This window comes from Necator americanus, chromosome I (assembly GCF_031761385.1).
Source record: "Necator americanus strain Aroian chromosome I, whole genome shotgun sequence".
In the NCBI taxonomy this organism is placed as follows: Eukaryota; Metazoa; Nematoda; class Chromadorea; order Rhabditida; family Ancylostomatidae; genus Necator; species Necator americanus.
Window position 1 is genome coordinate 2,515,597 of NC_087371.1, and position 20,140 is coordinate 2,535,736.

At 34.9% G+C, this 20,140-nt stretch overlaps 1 protein-coding gene across 2 annotated transcripts in view; it reads right to left on the bottom strand.

Moving 5' to 3' along the window:
• RB195_004271 (uncharacterized protein) overlaps positions 1 to 20,140 on the bottom strand; it is a gene marked incomplete at both ends in the record, with an annotated part of 60,117 nt that overhangs the window by 11,706 nt on the left and 28,271 nt on the right. For both annotated transcript variants that reach the window (XM_064181623.1, XM_064181622.1), the window contains 3 exons: positions 7,199 to 7,338; positions 7,455 to 7,556; positions 7,621 to 7,690. In XM_064181623.1, coding sequence (XP_064033301.1) covers positions 7,199 to 7,338; positions 7,455 to 7,556; positions 7,621 to 7,690 — 312 coding nt within the window. The remainder of the gene's footprint in view (positions 1 to 7,198; positions 7,339 to 7,454; positions 7,557 to 7,620; positions 7,691 to 20,140) is intronic.

Below are 20,140 nucleotides of genomic sequence, written 5' to 3' on the forward strand. Positions count from 1 at the left end.
TTAAATCCACAGCCGACAGCGGAACATCACAATCCTTTACATAACGGTCCATAACGCTTAGTTTCCAGTAACCCTACGTATTCCCTGAAGACCCTTAAAGGCTTACTTACAGAAAAATATATGAGATTAGGCTGAGACTGGGAAGTTCCGCAAGCAAAGCGATTTTTAAAGTCAATTTTCCGGAGAAACTGAGGCTGAGTCCAGAAAATGAGCTAATACAAAAGGGAAAAGAATAGAAAGTGAGAATTCGCTGGAAAAATGAAAAAGAGAAAAGTAGAGGAATCCCTGGAACCCTCCAAGGAATGTAACACCGATCGTAAATGATGCAGGATGATGTCCCAGGATACCCGCCCGCCCGCCCTCCCGCACCCCCTTCACAGCCATTTCCACAAGATCGCGAGAGATTACGTTGTCGTTATCACAAGGACGATCTAACACATCGCAGAACAACGGCTGAGAGTATTTGGGATTCTATGGATTCTATGGATTCTATGGATTATGGAGAAATTTCCAAGAAGTTACGAAAAAATTTTTCCACGAGTTTAACGAGAAAACAGAAGAAAAACACGACTGAAGGCATCCATGACTGGTATATGTGACGTTTCAGAAAGTCGTTAAAGAAACCTGATCGCTGGCAGAGGTAGGCGTAAGGAAAGAAGTTTTCTCGAACCGATTATCCACAAATATTTGGACTTTCTATGCGAAAACGGGCAATTTTAGGAAATAATTCCAGAAAGTTTTTACAACCGCGTGGCGGCAATTCCAACTACGTATTCCCTTGAGAACGCTTTGATATGCCAGCATCTACAAATCCGAGGTTTCTTCCGGGAAAATTTCAGAAATCGGACAAAATAACAACAAAAATCAAGTGAAGAATTTAGGGTTAGCTCTAATCACAAACACCATTCTGAAAACTTATTTATTTATTTGTCTGGAAACAGCCATAGAAATGGCACAGAAAAAAAAACAGCAACAAAGAACAGAGGTCACCTGACCTTCGCCCCAAAAATTCATGCAGCAAAGTTGACCCTTTTTAGGATATTCAGGCCTGCATTGAGGTTAAGGTTAAGGTTAGCATATTCTGTGGTTAATAGATCATTTTTCTAATGAATAAGGTAAAAAAAAATATTTGGAATCCTTCTCCAAAGATCAGGAAGCTAAGTAGAAGAACGGTTAGAAGGGTTTGGGTGAGCAATCCTTAAATCCTCAGCCCTGAATTGTTCTAAAATATAATTTTTTCAAAATCATTTTCTGAATTTTCACTTTTGATAAAACAGTCTCCTATTTTATTTTACCTTATTTACTCCCCTTATAAGTCTAACCGAAAGGAAATCGCTAACTAACTGGGGTCTTCAGAAGACAAAACATTTTCATCTCATTAGTTCCCAAATCAAATGAAGCATAATTGGCTCGGATCCAGTTTTTTTCCACTCGAGTGAAATTTATTTCCGCTCGCTCTATTCCCCGAAAACAACGTCGACCTAGAACTTGTTTATGGAAGTGCAACCGTAATGGATTCACCGTGAAGCGCGTTATGTTAGCATTTCCCCGGGAAGAGCTATAAGCTTACGGTAACGACGACGACGAACGAGAAACGGGAGGAGAGAGAATTGCAGTTGCGCTAACAATGAGCTCGAAGACAATCTGCCAGCTGCCTGCCATCAAGTGTTTGCGTTCACTGCGTTTTTTTCTACATTGCAGCGTTGACGCAGACGCAACGAATGACGCAGTAAATATTAAACGAACGAACGAGCGTATCGCTCAGGTGACTCGACTGTAGCGTTACCGAGGATCCTTAGCTGTTATTCGTAATGGATTATGGAGGGAGAAATTGTTGTGGATCAAGGGAGCCACTGGGAACGTTCCTCAATCCGTTTCACCGCAAATTTTATTGTCGGATCGGAGGTTTTTTCAGGAAATTGACCCTCCCCTTGGCCTAGCAGTAATCTTTCCCTAACGGTTTTGTATTTCGTGGGCCAATATCTTTTCTTTCAAAATTTTTCCTGCATTTTTTCCTGTTCTGGCTCCGATAAAATGTGTTTTCTTCTTTTTTTGATGCACCGTTAGTGTTACGAATAAGAAGATAAATAAACTTATGAATTTCAGACATGGTAGCTCTGAAATGGTGAGAAGCAATGAGGGAAATCTGGAATTTGCTACGCTAAAAAATTAATTTTTTTTTACTTAAATCCACATTACAGGGCTTACATGCTTTCACGCAAACTTCCAGTCATTTTTGGTTGAAGGCAGTAGAAATAAACCTGAATTTAAACCCTGAAGCGATATGTATTAAAATAATAGTTATATTATTATTATTAAAATACATATTTTTATTCGTAAAAAAGGATTTGAAAAATCAAACAACGTGATGTAAGGCTTCTAGATAGATCTGGCTACTCTATTCTGGAGAAAAATCCAGCAAAGTGCTTGAAACAGGCGTAGGATTATGTCCAGTAGCAAAATTCGGACAAAATGATTCGGAGCAGTGAAAAAAGCTCGATAAATCACCACTTATTCATCAAAATCAGCGACGAACGACATCGAATGTTTTGTTCAGGGATTAATGATTGATGTGCATTAGTGGTTTGAAGCATGAAAAAACAATAGACGTCACATTATTCATCAAAATTTATAGAAAAATTGGAAATAAAATGGAATGAAGAGAAAGCAGGACAGTGACAGGAAAACGAAAAGGGAAAAGGAAAAGAAAGGAAAAGCTGGAAAATCTATTCTGCCTAGAATTTCAGAGAAAGGATAACGTTCTTCAAAAATATTCTTAGGATAGCTTGCAAGGTCACGTGGAGGTCAAAGACTGTAAGGTTCGCCCTACTAGTATGGGATTTTAGAAATCCCCATGTAAAATTCTTTTCCGGAAGCTCTGGACACCGTAATACCCAAGCTTGGGTGACTCACTTAATGTTTCTTGTAGAAAATTTTCCTAGTACAGAAAAAATTATCTCTTTTTTACAACCTATTTTTTCCTGTATTTGAGGAAAGTAAGATATTTAAATTTTTTCAAGAAGAACATAGAAAAAAATTAATCGTTATTTAAATTTTTTCAAGTAGCGCTAGAAAAATACATTTAAAAAATTAAAGCAGCATAGCATCCTGCACATATGACTTAGCACTAATCATTACGAATCTAGAGAATCTATGTAGGTCTATGTGTACCTAAAAACGTTCACGAGTCAGGACATCTGAGATCGATCGATCGATCGCAAATCACATGTTCGCCTAGGTAGATAGCCATAGGAAGGTCGTAGGAAGATATTCAAGGATCTGCTAGAAAAAACACTACGACATTCTTTCCCCGAAAACTGAAATGAAAAAAAAAACACCAAAATATTTTTTTTTCCAGAAAATCGAAAATAATACCTTAGCTTATTTCATTGTAATCTATTACTAATACCTGCTACCTTTTAAGACCTACATTTCTCAAAATCCTAAAATTTGAATCAGTGCAATTTTCAAAAATTGCTTCTTAAACGTTTTGTCTTTGACAGAAAAGTTTTACTATCGCAAAATTGGTGCAATAAGAGAGAAAGTTAAGCTTTCCGAAGCGGATTAAGAAGTTTTATGGATTTTTTTCCGCCAACTATTTTCAACTAAGCACAGGCTATCACTAGAACTCGTAATGAAACCGGCGAAAATCCTTGAGTAAACAGAATCCTGGAAAGTTTGAGCTGATCGATGAATTGCACGTTATCTCCAGGGCAGTGCTGTGCTGTGAACACAACAAACACAAAACCAGTCATTTTGATATGATAGGTATCAGAAAATGTGCATATTTACCGTAAAACTGAATTGATTTAGATATAATTACGTATCAGGGTGCTATCCGGTGAATAGTGGGACTTGGGACGCTATACATTATCGATTGGTGGAGATAGCTGATGCTTGTAGGCTTCATGAAGCTCGGAATTCGCGCTTTTCAAATGAAAACAGGGCAAATATTACGAATTCGACTGTAACTGGAGGATAGTAGGGCTTGAGACGGTACACAATATCGATTGGAGAGAATCGCTGAGGTTTCTGAGCTTCATAAAGCTCGGAATCCGTGCATAAACTCGAAACAACACAAGCATTACGTATCAGGACTCTAACCGGTGAATGGTAGGGCTTGGGAGCTATGCATTATCGATTAATGAAGAGTCGCTGATGCTTGCAGACTTTATGAAACACAGAATTCGCGTATAAAAAGACAAAACAACACAAACATTACGTATTAAGACGCTACCTGGTGAATAGCAGGACTTGGGACACTATGCATTATCGATTGGAAAGAATCGCTAATCCTTGTAGACTTAACAAAGCTCGGAATTCGCGCATAAACATAAAAACAACAGTAACATCACGTATAAGGACACTAACTAGTGAATGGGATTTGGGACGCAATACATTATCGATTGATGGAGAATCGCTGATGTTTGTAAGCTTCATAAAGCTCAGAATTCGCGTATAAAAAATCAGAACAACACAAACATCACCTATCAGAACTCTAACTAGTGAATGGGACTTGGGACGCAATACATTATCGATTGGAGAGAATCACTGACGCATACAGACTTCATGAAACACAGAATTCTCGTACAAAAAGTAATACAAAGTCAAAATTCCGTATTTTATTATTCCAGGAAAGCGGTTCATGTATGATAAAGGGCAGCGGGAGACTAATCTCGATGAGCAACACATAGATAGTGTAATTTCCACTCAATATTCCAGACTACCCATTAACTGCTGACGTACGCTTGGAGGGTGGCGCGCGACTTTACAATAAATCCTCGGGTCTGCTTATTTTGTACTGCAACCATTATTTTTGCAAACCTTCAATTTCAGGATCCCGCCGAAAAGAGGCACATATTGGGCTGTTTTTACATACTTTTTTCCAGAATGGTGCCATGTTCTTCAAATCCTCGAACACTATAAAAAAAACTGGAAAAACTGAAAAAAAATTCTATAACGATTTGTTACATTTCTATGCTGTATAGAAAAAATTGCACATACAGGATCCTGAAGAGAAATCTCGAAAATGTTTCCGCTGGAAAAACCTAACAATGCACCCCCAATGAGTCACATAGTGTTCTTGACAAATTTCTCATTTCATTTTTTTGAAATTTTTCTAATCAACCACGGAAACTGTATTATTTTATGATGGATTTTCCTGAATTCTATACTTTTACTAATATACTATTTTTACTAGCTTAGATGTAGGGAGTAGGAATAATATAAATGTATACAAGACTGAAATAAGCTCTTTAATCCTCCTAATAATTATTAATAATTTTTCTTAATTCAAAATTTTTAAAATTTTGTTCCTGATTTTTCTTAAGTTCAGTGCAAAAAGGTCTCTTTTTGCAAGTAAACAAGAAAAGAGAAAATGAGAAAAAGATAAAAGTGCCATGTAAAGAGTTGTGGAAAAAACCTCCGGAAAAAAAATGAAGGGAAGAAAATAAGATAAAGTAAAAACATCTGAATAAAACTATGTAAATATTTGAATAAAAAAATAAAGTATCCCCAATCTCGAACGTATTGATGAAAACAGAGGGAATCTTATAGAAACGTTTTACGTACTGGTACTGATCCTAAAGTTGTGGAAAAACCTCCGAAAAGAAAATGAAGGGAAGAAAACTAGATAAAGTAAAAACTATGAACTATCTCTGAAACTATGAACGAGAGAAAGTACAGAAAGAAAGAATGAAAAAAAAAGAAAATACAAATGTGCTGAAAATCGAATTAAAAAGTTTGGCAAAACAGTAGAAAATGAGGATGATGTGGTTGGTTTGAGAAGAATCCTGGAGCACACGAACGATCAACGACAATTCGAAGGTCGCAGCTCTTCAGCATCACTGGTTTTCGAATGAGGACAGGACGAAATCGTTCGCGTCCAGCCACCAGCGCTTTGAGGATCCCTCCTTTGACTGAGGCACAAAGAACGTACGCGGTGGTGAGGTGGGGGGTCACAGATGGAAAAGCTAATCCGATCCGTTAAGTAAACATCGTGGTTTTTTTTACTGTAGAATAAAGAAAAGATTAAAGAGAAGGGAAAACACCTGCAGTACTGAAAAAGTATAAGAAATAAAAGTAGATAAAAAAAGTAATAAAAGTAGAAATAAAAGTATAAGAAATAGAAGAAAAATTAAATATAAATCTAAACACCTTATAAGATTAATATTTAAAATATGAAAATTAGGGATTAATTATAAGAAATTGAAAAAAATTTAAACTTCATACACAATGTTTTTTTTTCTTCACACAAAGTTAAACTCAAATTGATTAATATTAATCTATTTACGAAATTTAATTAGAATGAGAACTAAGGCTGTAGTAGCGGTCATCCTGGAGGACATAAACAACAACTAATAATCGATCATGGATTTGTCCTAATGAGAAAAAAAAACTTTGTGCATGAATCAGTGAGCAGCGTTGAGGAATCCCTCCTTGCTATTGAATGCGCCATAAAAAGAGACCGTGGTCTTTGAAAAGTCCAGAAATTAAAATTAAATAAAAATTTAAACACCTATTAAAATTACTATTTGAAATACGCATAAAAATCAGGGATCAATTCTAGGGAATTTTGAAAAATTTGAATTCCATACACAATGTTTCTTGTCCACAGAAAGTTAAACTAAAATTTATTAAAGTTAATTAATTTAAAAAATTTAATTAGGTCATAAAAAATTCTCGAAGTAAGTAATTTGTAATTCAAGCCGAGGAGACGAACTCCTTCCCAAATATACCTTTCTTTTCAGAATCAGACTCGTGAAATAATAAATAAATAAACAAGTAAATAAATAGATTTATACACTAGAGAGGTACAAGTACTGATCACCGATCATTATTCGTTATCTACAGTACACATCGATCCTGATGGGCGTGGTGAGCTCATCATATTAAAAATTGTAAGAAATATATCACATATTCTTATAATTAACAAAAATAATACAGGAATTGAAAAATTAGAAAATTTCGCATCGGCGAACAAGAATTAGGATTGGAGCTTTTTTAAAAGATGTTTCTATTAATTCGAATGTATGATTCAGGTTGATCAGCCCGAAAAAGAAAAAAAAAGCGAGAATTAGATCCTGGATCATCCTGGTGTCAACAAAATAAGAGAAATATTTTGATGGGAAAGAAAAATTGAGAATAAAAATCCAAAATTTGGGAAACTTAAATCTCTCGTAAATATAAAAGCGCTAACCATCACTTGAGCTTCTATACGGTACTGATTCCTCTTGACTAGACTGTACAGTGGCGCTATGTAAATTTGGCAACGACGGGGACGGTGGACATACGGACGTACGAGTGGACATCAGTTTGCGAGAACGTTCGCTGCCTGATCTGAACGGGAAATTTTTTTTTTGTATTCAAAACGAAAGAAAAAATCCTCCTAACTGATTTATACTATATATATTTATATACTATACTTATATTTTTATTTATATCCAATTACGTACCTTTGCAGCTTCCTCTTTACGTGGCGCCATTTCCACGGTCGAATCAGACGAAGCCAGAATTTGCTGGAACGGAATGGTAGCGAACGACGAGCGCGCAACCCGCTAAAAATATACAGCGAATACTCGTAATATTGTAGTAGCATACCGTTGAAATCAGATACCGTACTTTTCATCACTAGTACAATCTGTGCAGGACTCGACCCTCATCCAGACATCTTCATTTGTGCATGTAAAACCTGGAAAATTTGTCATTTAAATACAGTACAGAACTAATTTTGCAATTTTCTCGTAGCAAAAAAATGTGTGCAATGTGAAGAAAACAACAAATTCTGGAAGTGAGTATGGAGACTCTGTGAAAACGGATAAAATGTTGATAGAAAATTCTCAGAAAGCAACCTGAGTCAAGAAAAGAAGGATAAAGAATCGAAAATAAGCTTATAGTGGCGAATATCGTATGGCGAGAACTGGTCCCCACTAGGAATTATTCACTCAGTATTAAACTAAATGGAATTTTTCTCTTATCTCTCTGGAGATGAGCTTCTAAAACAGGGGAAGATTACGGTAAGTAACGAGATGCGAGAGGAGAAAATAGAACAAGTACCAGTTCCCGCTGAAATCTTCTCAGCACTGCGATAAGGCGCAAATCGGTTGCGGGGACGAAATGTTAAACCAATATTTTTTTTTAATAGTGTGCCTGCGAGATTTTTTAGACGAAACCTTTATTCGCGTGACGTTTCGGCTTCCTCGCCTTCTTCAGAGGTCTAACTAGTGATTGATTGGAAAGAAAAGAAAAAAGAAAGGACAGAGAAGAAAAGAAAAAGAGGAAAGAGAAAAGAGAGAAAACGTTAAATGGCGAGAAAGCCAAAACGTCAGGCAAATAAAGGTTCCAAAAAAAAACCTCACAGGCACATTTCTAGAAAATATAGACAGTAATAAAAAAAAGAAAAGAAAAAACTGAGAAAAGGAACGTTTGAGCTAAACTAACAATATTTCCAGCCACATATTCCTCACATGGCGAGAGTGCAAGACCTCGTCGGTGACAAAACGTAAAACGAGGTTCAGCGTTTCCCTTTAACTCGAGGTTTCAGCGAAAAAAAAACTAGTATGACTGGTTTCGTCAACCTTCGTTGTTGAGAAAGTATGACTCAAGCCACAATGTCAATGTATGCAAGCAATAAAATCAAATGAAAATACATTACTTTCAAATATACAACACAAAAATAAATATACAATAAAAATAACAGTAATAACAATGACTTAAAAACATACAATAAAATACATACTATTAAATTTAATTAGCATTAAAAAAATATTTAACCCATAATGTCAAATATGTAATAAGCCATAAAATCAAATGAATGAAAGTACATTACTCACAAATATATAACACAAAAATATACACTAAAAAATAACAGTAATAACAATGACTTAAAAACATACAATAAAATATATACTATTAAATTTAATTAACATTAAAAAATATTTTGTTTTCATTCTCGCGGATTATTAGCGCATTAAAAGATATTTTATAGTTTATAAAACTACAAAATTATTCATTCATAAAATTCTATTATTATTTTTACTCTAAAGTTAAATATTTTATATATATACGCATTTATAACATTTTAAATCTTTTATTCTGTGAAGTACCCGTTGAAACGCTTGTTTATCCACAAAGTTCCTCTACAAAGTAAAAAGTAAAAAAGTACAAGTAAAAAAATTTATATTTTATAATGTATAAGAAATTATTTTTAACAAGACTATTATTATAAACTTATGTTATTTTTCTAGGTACTTATAGAACTTTAGAGAAAAATGGAAAAAATAAATAAGAATATTAAATTAGAATACGTATATAAAATTTCACACGACGAGTTAAACGTTCGATTGCATGTGAATATTCGATCACAAGAGCATAAGCATGCATATTTCATATTATAAAAGATTCATATTTAATAAAATATTTAGAAAATTACATTATTACCAACGTCATTATTGCTACTATGAAATTCTGCTATTTTTTTTAAAATATATACATAAAACTTTATGACTTTTACTCCTTCGAGTTCCCTATTAAAATCCATTCCTATTAAAGTCAATCCATATACTTATATCAGAAAGAGTTCGAGCGTTCGAATGGATCCGAATATTCGATTACAAGCACATATCAGGCTAGCATATTCTTTGTTGTGTTGTGCAATTTCACCGCGCATGATTTTTTTCTTCCAAAAGCGTTCGTTACGAGTCGAGCGACGGCGAGCGCCGACCGTCGCTCGTTGCCGCGTCGTGGAAAATTAGCGCGTAAAGTTCACCGACTGTAGTTTTTTTCGTTCTCGTTATCGTACCATATCGCAAAATTTTCCAGTATTTTCTTCTTCTGTTCTTTGCCCAAAACTGCGAAGAACCTGTGAAAACAGGCTATTAAAAAAGTGTAAGAGTTGTTTACTGTTACTATCAAGCAAATATCACTGTTGTTTTCTAAATGTTTGCTATATTTGTATGTTTACTGTGCCATAATACGCACCGACTAAATCAACCCGAACCCATCACTGAAACACATTGACGATAAAATTGTCGTGGTGCCGCTGAATTAATTCGACAAATCGGATCGCGGTTGAAAATTGCAAATGGAAACCAGATCACAATCAAATTTTTCTGGAATCTTTTCCGGATCGGATTTAGGGGACGTTAACAGCGTTAGAAAACCACACAGTCATCGTTGATAGCAGTGCAAATGTGCCGGTAATCAGGAAAGGAAATGTGGTTTGGCGAATTTATTCACTAGAAAATAAAAGTCGTGCTATTTTGTTTCATTTTTATTCTATTTTTATTTTGCCTTACGAAAACAGAATCGATTTCTATTGTAGATGAAAAAATGTGAGGAAAAAATAGCATTCGGTCCTGGTGTCGCCAGAAGAAAATAAGAATATCTTTCGACAGAAATCAGAAGCTCAGAAGAAAATAAAAATATTTATTCGACATGAATAAGAAGCTTCATGAAAAAGTAACGTGAACGATTCGGAATGACGGTAGAGAGGATAACCTTGGAAGGTTCTCGAAGGATGTGGCCTAGAAAAGGTTATGACCTCGACTTTGATCCAGTTGGTTTACGTGCTATTTTATTGTTACTCTGTCCTATGTAATTGTGGATTATGTGAGAAATGACAGTAAAGTACAGTTTTTTTCAGTGGGTACAAAAATATTCAAACAAAGACGTCAACGATCTAATCTTATATAAATAGTCGTAAAATATAAGCCTGTTAACTGCACTAAGGAAAAATATTTTTATATGTTTACTCCCGAAAGGTAGGTGTAGCGCAGTCCAATCGGTGACGGAACCTTTTTCCTCTTCCCACCGAATTTTTTGAAAATAGTAGCAAATCAAATCAAAATAACCAAATAACATTTAAAACATATGTAATACTTAAGGAGATGGTATTAAAATTGGCACTAATTTAATGATAAAGTGATCATTCAGCGGGGTTGGCATAGTGCGATCGGTAAGAGGTTCGGCTATGAACGCACGATCGATTGTAGGTTCAAAATCCCCCTGATGCCAACCAAGACGCCTTTCAACCCTTCGGAGTCGATAAATTTGTACCAGACTTGTCTGCGAGGATAAAAACACTGAACTTAGACAGCTCGGCTCATTCCCAGGTTATTCTAAGGATGTAGGCACGTTCTTAAATCTCAAACGATCCTGAATTAATGTCGAACGGGTAGCCGAATCCCCATATAGGCTAAGACCGATGCCGTGCACCTTATCCTTCCTCCTTAATCTTTATTCCCAATTTCTTCTTCAGAAGGTCATATCCAGGAAATAGTGTGAAGCTAGATTTATCCAACAGATAGGTATAGGAATGTTAGGAATTTATGAGAGAATTCAGAGAAATTAGAAAATGAAATTGGTTCCCTCCCAAAAAAAAAGTTATCTTGTTTTGTTCGTTGCAGGTGTAAAAAATAATTTTAAAAAACCCACTACCCGTGTTCAAATTTATTCATATAAATAGGTGAGTGGAGGAAATTTTCTATCATTTTTCAATTCCTAGATTGAAACTAACAGCTTAGAATCTGTTCTACTGAATAAAATTGTGAAATAATAGTATTAATACTTGTGGCAAAGATTCAAATCTTTTTTTTTTTTTACAAAATACAATGTAAATCCTATCATTGATTTTCGATATCCTTTCGACTATTCGAACAACCAAATACCTTGGTTTCTCGAAATATTGGAATTTTCAATGATGTCTTCTCCAAATCTTCAATTTCCAAGAAACTCAAACATTCCAAGAGCCTACATAATTCGTCAAACACAAAATTACTCGAATATTCGATATGTAACGAGAGCGATAAAATTTCTGCAAAAGGAAAAATTTTTCATCATATCCAGCATACAATATTTAATAATGATATTTTAACAAATCTTCAAATTTTATCTTCTTTTTGAATTCTTTAATAAATGCAAAATTTGAAAGAAGGAGCAGAAAAAGCAGCAATCAGCAGACTATTCTAGTACTTGAAGTGACCTAACAGAAATAGCAATCGTGAACTTTACGAAAGCATGAAAACACGCTTAATTCTTAAAAAAAAAGTGGGCGTGACTAAACTTTTCGTCAGTTCGACTTCGGGAACAGCGGAAACACAGCTATTGTTGCAGTTTTATGAGTAATATTTGAATAATCGTGCCGAACAATCGATGAAAAAAGCAACAAAAGCGATTCGATCATTAATCACAGGTGGCGAAGGAGGAAAAAAACGAAGGAAGAAAAGGAGAAAAGAATGCATGAGCTGAACTCCTTTTTCTCCCGGAACCCAACACAAAAAAGAAGGGAAATTTATTCATTCTTTGTTGCAATAAATTTATGTAAAGCAGAGAAAAACGACTAATTCAAGTGAGTTGAAAATGTTTAAAGCAAAAAAAAAATCGAAAAAAGTGAAAAATGAGCTGGAAGCGGGATTCAAGACAACCACAAACAAAAAAAAAAACGAAAGAACGAGAAAAAGTTGTTTGTTCATTTTAACTTTATCTTTGAAAGGTGGCGCAAAACCATCGACAAAAAAAACGCTGATAGAGCGAGAAAAAACCGTAGAAATCGCTATACGACGTAAGCGTGCCGTCAGATCCGCAAAAAAAGGGACGTTCGCCCCGCGTCTGCAACGGAAACGCTTTTGTGACGGGTTGAAGAAAGCCTCATTGGCACATCTTCGAATGGAATGGATTTTTGTTGCCGGGGGAAAATTCGCGTGCTGCGTGCGTGCGTTCATGCGAGGCGCACTTTCGATGCTTAAATAAACTTATTCTCACTTCATCGACTTGTTAAATGCATAAGAATTTGTGGAAAAAAGAAAAAAACACGTCGTTGGCTTCACTAATCCGTCTTTTATTCCTCTCTTCACCCGGACATTTCAATGAATAAGTTAGACGAGAAGTTCTGCATCACATCGTATTCATCGATGGCCAGAATTTAGCGCCTTGGAAAAAGAGCGAAAAAAAAGAAAACGATGGGAAGAGGACGAAAAAAATGAAAGAGACAGCATAGGCATCAAATCCTGTCATTGGTGGCACCAGGCAGTATCATCGCGTGCTTGGAGACGGGGAGAAAAAAAACAAGAAGAGAAAAACGGAATATCCAAACCCGTTGAAAAACTCTCAAATGATTGAAAATGTTCGAAAATGGGAATGTTACGCATACGCAACGACGTTCGACGTGCTATGTAAATTTGTTACGTTAAAAATTCAGCATACATAATGATCGTCAATGTTGACATTCATCACGAGCTAGATTTATAACCATCGACCATCCGAATAGGCAGCCGGGCGCCTGGGATGCACTCGCAAAAAATGAGTCATCCTCATACCAGTGAAAAAAAAACTTATTGTTATCATTTTGAGAAATTTCTGGTACGGTGTGAAAAAAACGAGTACGAGGAGGAGAAAATAGACCCTTAGAGAAAAAACGTCTTTTTGCGCAATTGTAGGAAATTTCAGAGAGAAATCTTCAGGAAGCGTTCGCAAAAAATGAGTCATCCTCATGCCAGAGAAAAAATCTATTGTTATCATTTTGAGAAATTTCTGGTACAGTATGAAAAAATCTAGGAGGAGGAGGAGGAAATAGACCCCAAGAAAAAATGCTTCTTTTCGCAATTCTATGAAATTTTAGAGAAAAAATCTTCAGGAAGCGTTCGCAAAAAATGAGTCATCGTCAGACAGGAGAAAGAAATCTATTGCTATAATTAAGAAATAACTATAACATAATTAAGAAATTTCTGCTACTGTGAAAAAAAAAATGTTCGAGGAGGGGGAAATAGATCCATAGAGAAGAGAAAAAACTACTTTTTTGCAATAGTCGGAAATTTTAGAGAGATCTTTAATTTTAGAGATTTTTTTAGAATTTTTAAATCTTTAGGAAGCACCCGTTAAAGTGAATGATTTTCAGAGCAGAGAAAAAAAATGTTGATATCATTAATAAATTTCTGCTACCATAGAAACGTCTACAAGGAAGAGGAACTAGATCCATAGAAAAAAACGCTTCTTTTGCAATAGAAGAATTTTTTAGAAAAAAATCTTTAGGAATCACCCGCAAAAATGAGTCATTGTCAGACAAAAAAACTCCTAGCTATCATTAAGAAATTATTAATTATTATTTATTACCTATCAATAAGAAATTATTATTACTGTAAAAAAAAGAAAATCTATGAGGAAAAGTAGAAATTCCCTGGGAATTCTTTCTTTATTCACTCGCTATTGTTCGCTTCGAACACATTCTTTGTAACAATGGAAAATTGAAGGAAAAAAAAATCCATCCAACGTTAGTTTCAGTGTTTCACTGCCATTAAATTCTATTCACTACGGTATTACATTTAAAAGAATACAATTAAACGGAAATAAAGAAAAAAACATGTAAATTCTTTTTGAAAAGAAAAATAAACTAATCTTAACAGTTCCATTGTCTCGGAAAACGGTGAAGAACTCGAAACGCGTCAGGATAATAAAAGTTCCATCCGAAAACCTCGTAGGCACACTAATAGAAAACTAATCCTAGATTTGGCTCCACTCGAAAAAAACACACACACACAAAAGTATTGAGTCATCGCATAATGTTGTCTTTTCAATTTTCAAATGGAGAAGTATTTTTCGTGACGAAGAAGCAAATTCTGGAAGAAGAGAAGCATCGAAATTCCCAATTTGAAAGATGGAAGAGGATGGTGGTGGAAAACGAAACCGAGCGTATAATTAAGATTGAAAAAGTTTTGTTTATCTCAATTCTGGAAGAATAAAAGAGCTGTGGGTTTCTGAGATGATCAGAAATTTTGCGAAGTAGGCAGGTTTTGAACGCGGCCAGAAATTGTGGATTGGCACGCATCCAGAACGCTTCTTCTGTACACACAAAAATCTAGGACATGGTACGCGGTGTGGTGGATCGCTTACAGAAAAGACATTCCACAGACCGAAAGAACTCAACGCAAACAATGAGGTTCAACTCATCAGAAGAAAAAAATGAAATCGAAAAAAATTAATCAATACCACCAATACACCAAATCAATACCAATCCTGGCTACAGCTACAGAAGAAAATCAATTGAAAAATTAATCCTTTTTCCAAATATTACCTAGAAAAACGTATGTATCACAGTTGGACGAGAGAAAACCGCACAACTTTGAAACGACAGCCAGATTCAGCGTGAAAACATCGAACATTTTCGGAGGGACCATGAAATTTCTGGAGAGACGAACGAAGAGAGGATCTTTGAGCAGAAATAGAGAGGTGGAGAAAAGAAAAAAAAATAGAAAAGAAGTGAACTAAGCCCAGGAGAAAAATTATCACTTCAGTTAAGTCTTAGTCTTAATTCTAGCAGCTGATCCTTGCTGAAGGAGGATGAAAAGAGGTTAATGTGCGGATTTACGACGACGTTAAGGATGATGCTCGGGGTTTTTTTTTTGTTCCTGGAAGGTTCAGAGAATTCACGGATATCTTTGCGCAGATGACCCCAGAATGAAAAAAAAACAAAAAAAAAACACATGCATATATACATATATACTAAAATATATATAATAAATATGGAAAAATAGATATGAATGATCAACAAAAAAATCGATTTCCTTTTTTTCTGCTTAATTTTAGTAAATGAAAGAAGAACAGACATGAAAAGAAGATAATCTCAGAAATTACGGAGATGCGAGTTGGAAATGCAAAAAAAAAGACAAGAAATATTCCTTAAAACCATCCTACGTCCGTAAATTCACGAAGTTCAAAGCAATTATTCACGAAATCCATAGAACGTGATAGCGGACGACTGAGAAAGAGAGAGAGAAAGACAAATTTGTGGAATCAACACGATACTCCCAGACTCCTCACACGTGATCATTAGCACTAAATTGCACTTTTAATGCAATCTTTAACGATGAACAGAAAAAAAAAACTCGTTTTGTTTTATATCCAGGAAAAACGGTTACTGTAATGTCTATGACAAAATCATGAGGTAAAAAAACATTCGAAAATTTTTCAATAAAGAGATTTCAGTTCCTCTAGGTCAAAAAATAAGCCGTAGATGTCTTCTCTACTGTACAGTAAACGTTAGAAATAGAAAAAAAAAAGAAAAAAAACTAGCAAAATCCAATTTGTGTACGGTCCTGACGAATTCCAGAGGAGATAGTTTTTGTTCTTCCGATTCTTGTCTTTCCTTTTCCGAAAAAAAGAGAGGAAAACCGATCAGTGCCTTATCAGTCCCATTTACTACGTTGCCATAAATAAAATCTTGATAAGGATAAACTGCTTTTCAGCAATTTCCTCGCTACGGACACGATTATACTTCTTCATGAGATTTACGTTTATACTTTTTTTTCCAAGAACACTGGTACCACAAAATTTGTGGAGGAAAGTAATTTTCGCATGATGTGTTACTGCCAAGTATCATCGGTGAAACAGAAAAGCAACAGATAAACGGTAAGATCGGTAAAACATGGACCGCACATAGAAAGAACCGCTACAATATATTACAAAAAGTAAGCTCAAAAGAAATCCACAATGAGACGAAAAGAAATGACATTTTTTAAAATTTATTTAAAATTGGAATTATTTCTACTTTTAAAAAAATAAAAAATTACACTGAGACTTATGATGGGCCCCTGCTGGACATTACAAAAGCCTGGACATGGTTCAACATGCTCTACAGCATGCTCCCATCCTGGTCACGAGGTTGGTAAAGAGGTTCTTGTGGTGGGTCCCATAGTCCATAGTCGTGCTATAGTCAAGCTGATCTCACACCAGCTGAGCTGATCCAGCTTTCTGTGCGCGAATAGGGTACCTCCGGCAACATACTCTCGCACTTTCATTAATTTCTTGTTTCCTTTTTCGATACGGGGCGGGAGTACCGCAGTACCGTAGTCGATTAGAGGTCCGTCGTAGCAAAACTTTCAATGGTTCGAAACCGCGCGAGTGCTGACCAAGCCTTCCTTTCCTCCGGGGTCGATAAATTGGTATCAGACTTGGGCGAGAGGATAAAAACACTGACTTGATCATCGGCTGGCCTCGCAAGTCATTATACGCGACCAACACCACGCGTTCCAAAAACCTCAACGATTACGAATTCCAGGAAAAGGGGTTGGCGCATCCCAAGCGGAATAAAACGCCATTGATTTAACCTTTTTATCCTTCGTTAATACAATATTATGATAGTTTACCTATCTCCTACTTTAAGATTTGTACAGTACTGTACATATATGCAGTCGCTTCTTCTAGAGTTTATAGTTCTAGCGATCTGATGAAAGAAATACTGGATTGTATTCGTATATCGTTAGATCAAGGTACTTTCTAGAGAGAAAAAAACTATTAAATATAGCAATTTTCAAAAGAAAATTTTCATGAGAAAGATTTATTTATTTGTTTATTTATTTTACTCCAAAAATACGTCGAATTGTAGTAAGAAACTAACGAATGTCTTGATTTGAACATTAAATTAGATTAGTGGCAAAATTTTTCATGAAGTGAAGTTTTTTTTTTGTGAAAAAGGAAGAAACTTGAAAAATCTCATAATCGATGATCCTGCCGCTGAACTCCATGCCATCAAACTTGACCATCATTGATTTTTGAAGATGGTTTTTTTTCTAGTGTGCTGTGACATGTCGTAAAATTAAATTAATTAGAGTCAGTTCATCACCGTCCTTGTTTTTTTTTTTCCTCTAAGGTGACTGGGTACAATAAATGGTCATATAGGCCTTTAATAACGAGTTTCATACATATTCTGCACGGTTTCCTAAGCCCGGAAAATATTTCATAAATGTATTTGTTTTTATTTTTATTATATATTGTATTGTCATTTTATTTTTATTATTTTATCGATCAATATTTTAGAACATGCGCTCCCGTATCAAATCTGCCCAGTTTTTCCGCTTTATACTAACCTTGTCGCTCCAACCTGCGTGTGCTCCTGAAATCCATCCCGCATCATTTCTCTTCCTATGCCGTTCTCAGGATAAATCACAACAATTTCTTGGCGCACCCACACGTATCCTACACCAAAGAATGTCCATTAAGACGATTCGAGAACATTCGAGAAAAAGCAGCTTTTGTTCTCCGGCACAAAGAAGAGATTCTTCAGGAAGTGTTCCCATCATTCTTTTGGATTTATTTTTCCAGCCTTTATATCCGATACGATTTATAGCAGAGTTCTATCAGAAAGAAACCATTCCCTCCGGCGCATAAATCGATCTCTCTGGTTCTTTGATTCCATATGTTCTATTATTACAAGTGAAATATATTTAAAACAATACTTCCTAATCCTAAAATACAGGAATGCTGTAAAATTTTATATAGAATTTATCTCCAAGGGTAATTTTTAAAAAATAAAAAATAGAAGCTCCAAAATAGAAGCTATTGCTATATAAAAAAAATCCTTAAAAAAAAAGATAAACGACCGCATTCAGGGAAAAAAGAAACTTCAGTTCAGATATTATGTCACTTCATGAAAAATTTTGCCACTAATCTAATTTAGTGCTCAAATCAAGACATTCGTTAGTTTCCTACTACAATTCAATGCATTTTTGGAGTAAAATAAATGAACAAATAAATAATTAAATTTCAAGAAGCAGAAATTACAAAATAGTGCACGAATTTCCCGAGTTAAAAAGGGAAGAAAAACGAAAACCTTAGGAAAATGGACTGGAAACCGATTTTCAAAATATTTCTGCGATTCGATAACTCCCTATAGAAGAGGACTAATGAGAAGGAAAGTGCACGAATATAAGAAGTGTGCCTATTCCAATCAAACTCATGCATGTAGTTGAAAGGAAAAGAAACGAATGAAACTCGAAACTCGAAATTTCCCGGGGACAATATAAAGTTGCCGGGGGAATACGAAGAGGAATATGAAAAAAGAAAATGGAAGCTCTAGTGGATTTAAGGACGACCTCCTCATTTATCAGGAGTTCGCTGATTTCGTATAGTGAGTGTTAAAGTTAGGTGGATATGACCTTAAGGACTGGAATCTCATTAACTTCAACACTTCGAAAGTTCACTAATTTTTTGGATAAAATTCTGGATGTTGCGAGGTGCGAAAAAATCCAAAAAAACTATGTTCAAGTTCCATACGATCAGTAAGGAGAAGTCATCTCTGCTCAAAATAATCTCGTATTAATGAAACATTCTAAGAGAGCGTATAGAAGGTGCTAAGGATATTTTTATGAGCTTTTCCTCATAAATACCTCAATAAATATGGATGGAAAATGCAGCGCAAGTTCCTTCATTCTCTCTATGGAGGTGGAGAAGGCGACGAAAATTCTGCTAACCACTTGAAAACCAGGTAAGGTTTCGTAGAGGGATAGAATCATACGTCTTTAACGAGTCTATCCCGTCTTCGGGGGGCATTTATTCAAAAATATTTAGTCACAATATTTATAACAACAACTTAATATTTACATATATTTGGAATTGAAAAAATCAAAGTTAAACTAATTAAAATAATGAAATAAAAACAAATAGTAATAATAATAATATATTAAACTAATCAAAATGTTTGAAGTACGATAGAACGGCTTATGGACCATCTTACTTTTTTCACGCGTCAAAATAAAGGCTGTGACGTCTTTTTACAGATTTTACTGTTAGATCTTTTTTACTTTTCAATAATTTTTTACAATATATTTCTCCTAAAAACCCCATAAATTGTGTTCTACGTTGACCATAAAAATTAACTCTAGTATTTAACTAATTTTAACTTTAATTTGCAAAATATCCAAACGTTAATCCACTTAAGTACATCGCTAAACGCTTAATCAAAGCTCTGTTTCATTGTAATTAAGCATATAAATATAAATACTCCAAGAGATTAGCATTACTGAACTTCAAATTAGATACGGTAGTGTCTTTGGTGGAATATGGAATACAATTTAATGGCCTTATCGAAAAGAAATCCACCGTAAAAACCACCAAAATGCAAAAAAACCACTTAACAATAAGACAATAAATAAAATATTAAACAGTAAAGAATAATAAAACAATAACAACAATAATGGGAAACTATTAAAGGACGTAAAATCCCAATTAACACTGGATATTTGAAAGGAAACGCTTGTGTGTTGCAATTTTCCAGCGAGAAATTATCCAAAAATTGAAAAAAAAATCGTCAAATATCCAAACATCATAGAACATCTCAATATTTCTTTCGTTAATAGGAAAATTAAACTAAATG